The 4,303-nt window shown below is 39.0% G+C and overlaps 1 protein-coding gene across 1 annotated transcript in view; it reads right to left on the bottom strand.

Moving 5' to 3' along the window:
• The window catches only part of NSMCE4A (non-SMC element 4 homolog A (S. cerevisiae)), a 47,147-nt gene that overhangs the window by 6,046 nt on the left and 36,798 nt on the right, over positions 1-4,303 (bottom strand). Inside the window, exons 2-4 of the mRNA XM_009881657.1 lie at positions 2,706-2,786; positions 1,972-2,102; positions 1,151-1,302 (exon numbers count right to left, since the gene is read on the bottom strand). Coding sequence (XP_009879959.1) covers positions 1,151-1,302; positions 1,972-2,102; positions 2,706-2,786 — 364 coding nt within the window. The remainder of the gene's footprint in view (positions 1-1,150; positions 1,303-1,971; positions 2,103-2,705; positions 2,787-4,303) is intronic.

Genomic DNA, 4,303 nt, shown 5'->3' on the forward strand with positions numbered 1-4,303 from the left:
AGCAGGTACCCAAAAATTCCACAGCACATACTTTTCCTTATCTTGGGTGAGTTGCAACTGCTCAATTTCAGAAGTCATGAAAAAGACCATGAAAAAAGAAACAACAAAAAAAGCTCAGGCCTCAGATAAGAATAGATGGAGTCAGAAATAAGTAGTTATTTTCCTAAACTGAGGACTACACTTTATTACTTAAAATTAACATTTTGCTAATATTCACTCATCCTCCATCAGAGGAAGGCCATTATTACTTATGATGTCAAAATGCAAGTAATGGGAAAAAAAGTCTTTCTTGCAGTCAGTTTTGTCTTACGGTTATAAAAATGACTGGGAAATACACTTATCGTTTAGAGCTTACAGCTTGAAAGTGCAAAAATAAGTTTGAAATATCTCAATTAGCTATCCAGCATTAAATATCAGATATTGTATGATCGAATTGTTACATTCGGCAACTTTCTTACAATTACAGTGATACTTACTGCGGGATGGAACAAGTGTAAATGCATAGACAACTGAATAATATTCTATCAGCTCTAACGACGATAATTTAATTGAACTAGATCCTACTGTTGTAGGCTGCCTTTCCAAGAGATTTAAATTGGAGCACTGTCCATAAGCCAGGTGACTAAGGGTCATTTGACAGCAGCTAAAAAGGCTCCTACTAAATGAGTTGCCTCCACATAAGGAGAGATGACGCTGATTCTACACAAGGCCACTTGCCAGTAATCAGGTGACTTCTTCTGAAGGTAGAGCCAGAAAGCAAGATTCTAAAAGACAACCCATTAACACGGATGTGCAAGAAAAACCGTTGGTCTCTTTGTGATAATACAATCATCAGGTAAAAGATACAGACCCTGGACAGACTGAATGGTTTCAGTCTGAAACAGGTAAATCAAGAATACCTTGCTATCTCTACTAGATACAAGTGATATTATTTTGTAGCCAAGCCAAATCAAAATCAAAGAGAGAAATATTATGAAATATTTTGGAGACAAGGAGTTCACTGTACCATAAGAACAGAAACCACAAAGTTCTTGCTGACACCCTGCTGCCCAAAATTAAACTCTATTCAAGCCCAGGGCATTAAAGATAAGACTGTATTAAGGCCATTAGCTTGTGCTGCAGTATATAGTACTTCCTTAAATAAACTTACATGTAGTGAAAAGAAGGTGCTCTTCTGAAGTACTTTTCTGTTTCTTCTCCCAGTTTATGCCAGGCATTACTAGGTAAATAGCCACCTGAAATGCTCTCAGAATCACTATCATTTTCTTCTACTTCTACACGATTTATACCCATGAAGGTTAGCTACAAAAGAAAGAAAGCCACAATGAAAATTCACTTAAAGAGAGATCAGTAGATACATTAATGGTGAAGTACTGTATTATAGTGTTTGTCCTACTAGATTAATATTTAATATCACTGCGTAAGAACCTTGAATTTCCTGAAGATACGCGAAGACAGGAAAACACTCAAATACAGACTGGTTGTCTTCAGGAGGCATCAGCAAGCAATGAAAAAAAGAGCTCTAGGTAAATAAAACTGTCCATATTCCAACAGAACTTCAATGATGCATGAAGTAGCAAAACATTACGTAAATTGCACTATAAAGCTAAGATGTCTAACAGTTTCTGAACACCACACACTTCCAGGAAGCCTAGCCCCTCAAATACCATAAAACAACTTATTCGGCCCAACCCTGCATCCAACAATCCAGACTTCCACAGAAACAATGTCAATAAAACAATTGAACTTGACGGGGTTTTATGTTTCATAGCTCTAGACCAAAGACTCAGACTCCTTATTGATCTACTGTCGCACAAGAGAAAATTTTCGAGGTGTCAGGGGCAGAAGTCTGCTTCAAAGCTATTCTGAATCGACTCGTCCTGACAAACTGAGGCTTTTATTTTATGATTCTGTAACAAATAGGGCAAACCTCTAGGAAAAGTGTTGGCAAAATCAGAGTTTGGAACTTACCAAGTCTTCTGCAAATGTTAGTGAATCAAATGCTGTCATCTCAGAGTGCAATTCATTGGCTTTCTCTTTTCCTAGATTTGATGCTAAGACAAGAAACTGGGCATCCAGCGCAGCCTCTCGTGCACAGGAAACTGTTACGGAAAGACTTTATGTTAATAATGGGAAATTGTCAAAAATATAATACTAAAATTTAGCATACAGATTTTCCTGGGTGTAGAGCTTTGTAAATCATTTTATTGCAATGACCTCTAACACACTTAGTTACACAATCCTTATAATAATATTTGCATCTTTAAAAAAGAGAGAGGGAAACGGAGAGGATGACATTGATAAAGGCAAGCATGGAAAAATAACACATCATCTTAAAGAATAAAATGCATTTTTTTTCATTGACATGCTTTCCATCTCTCCAAGTGAAATGAACCCCTCTACACTGATATCTTTTGTATGTACTACTTACATATATTGTTCTACAGAGTCAAGATAAAGCAAGTAATATTTCTAAGTGCAAATAAACACTAAAGTAATGATATTTATTTTACCATATCAACCTATTCAAACAATTCCTCTTCAACTAAAGATATGTCTTTTAAGTTATACTTTAATAACTCTGATAAAGTACGTGGACGTCAACTTCATTCTCTTGCCCTTTTTTGTTTGTAAGGCATCATTGCCTCACACTTGGCCAACTGTCAAGCAAACACCTCTCGTAAAGACCACAGAATTTCTTTTACCTCCACTAAACAGTTTATTGGCCTCTTCCAAAGCTTCTGTCAGCCTGTTGCTTTTTGAACTCAGCATATCCTCACGATTTTCTAGGGGAGGAAGGGACACAAATGAAATCCTAAATTACTTAAATATAGAAGCATCGAGAAATACATACTCAAATCTGGCTGGTTCACAGCTTATCATATGCACAAAAATACAGAACATAGTTATAGTGCATTAATTGCAAGATTATGTAGGCTCCATTTTTATTAATGTTTATGCATTAGCTCCGTTTGAAATAGTGATTTTCCATTTATTTCAATGGAGCAATATTTATATGGTTGAATTTACGTTAGCAGATCCTGGATTCCTCTTGGTTCGAGTAAAATATCTGGATCTGTGTGAAAGAAGCTACCAGACACCATAGTCTTCTGTATTTTATTTGTCTTACCTGTAAGACTTAACTTACTTAAGGACTTTCATGAAAGAAACAAACAAAGCCCCAAAAATGCATGCTTGATTGCTGAAGATCACCATGTCAAACACAGTGACTCATATGTAATGGTATACATATGATTTAACAAGGCTTTCAGATGTTCAATTCTGAACAGCTACTCGCAGTACTGCTTTTAAGGACATACACCATACTCAATGCACTGACATACCACTGTTGCTTTTCTGCATAATCACAGACTGCATCATCTGTAAACTGTGTTGTATTCTCTTGTAAAACAACCCTACAAATTTCTCAAAGATGCAGAAAACAACCAACACCACATGTTGCTAAACTTGGCAGTGCTTACTCAAACAACCATTGTTATGCTTTCATGCAAAAAAATTGCACATTCCAAACATACACAGGAGAAGTACTGACACACCTGTCTTGAGAGATGCTAAAAAATCCCATAGCACTTTCTGAAAAGCCTAAGAATAACTTTCTGCTCCAGGCAGGTACTCGTACCTGCAGTTTCAAGTTAAAGCTCAAATACCGTGAATGCAAAATTAAAGGCTTTCAGTATACCTCCAGGTTTAAAGCCAATCGTTCTGCATCAATGCAGTCACACACATTAAGTGCAGGTGAATCACAGAATGGTTTGAGTTGGAAGGGAGCTTCAAGATCATCTCATTCCACCCCCCTGCCCTGGGCAGGGACACCTCCCACCAGCCCAGGTTGCTCCAAGCCCTGTCCAACCTGGCCTTGAACACCTCCAGGGATGGGGCAGCCACAGCTTCTCAGGGCAACCTGCACCAGGGGCTCACACCCTCACAGGAAACAATTTCTCCTAATATCTAATCTAAATCTACCCTCTTCCAGGTTAAAGCCATTACCCCTCATCCTACCTCTCCACTCCCTGATGAAGAATCCCTCCCCATCTTTCCTGTAGGCCCTCATAACCTTGCTCTCCTTGGGCAGGCAAATGCTTCTAGGGAGGCAAATTTCCATCTAACTACCGGCCCAAAATTTCAGCAGGCCAAGGAACTCGGGAGCTCCCACAAAAGCCTGAAGAGTTCCTCAAACGCTAAGAACCGGCCACCCGCATGGCACCCGAAGGACTGCCCCGGCACCCACTCGCAGCCCCCATTTCCCCGGGACACAGAGGCCCCATCCCCGCCGGAGGAGAGC

The sequence above is a fragment of the Charadrius vociferus genome, unplaced genomic scaffold, assembly GCF_000708025.1.
Source record: "Charadrius vociferus isolate BGI_N301 unplaced genomic scaffold, ASM70802v2 scaffold282, whole genome shotgun sequence".
Lineage (NCBI taxonomy): Eukaryota > Metazoa > Chordata > Aves > Charadriiformes > Charadriidae > Charadrius > Charadrius vociferus.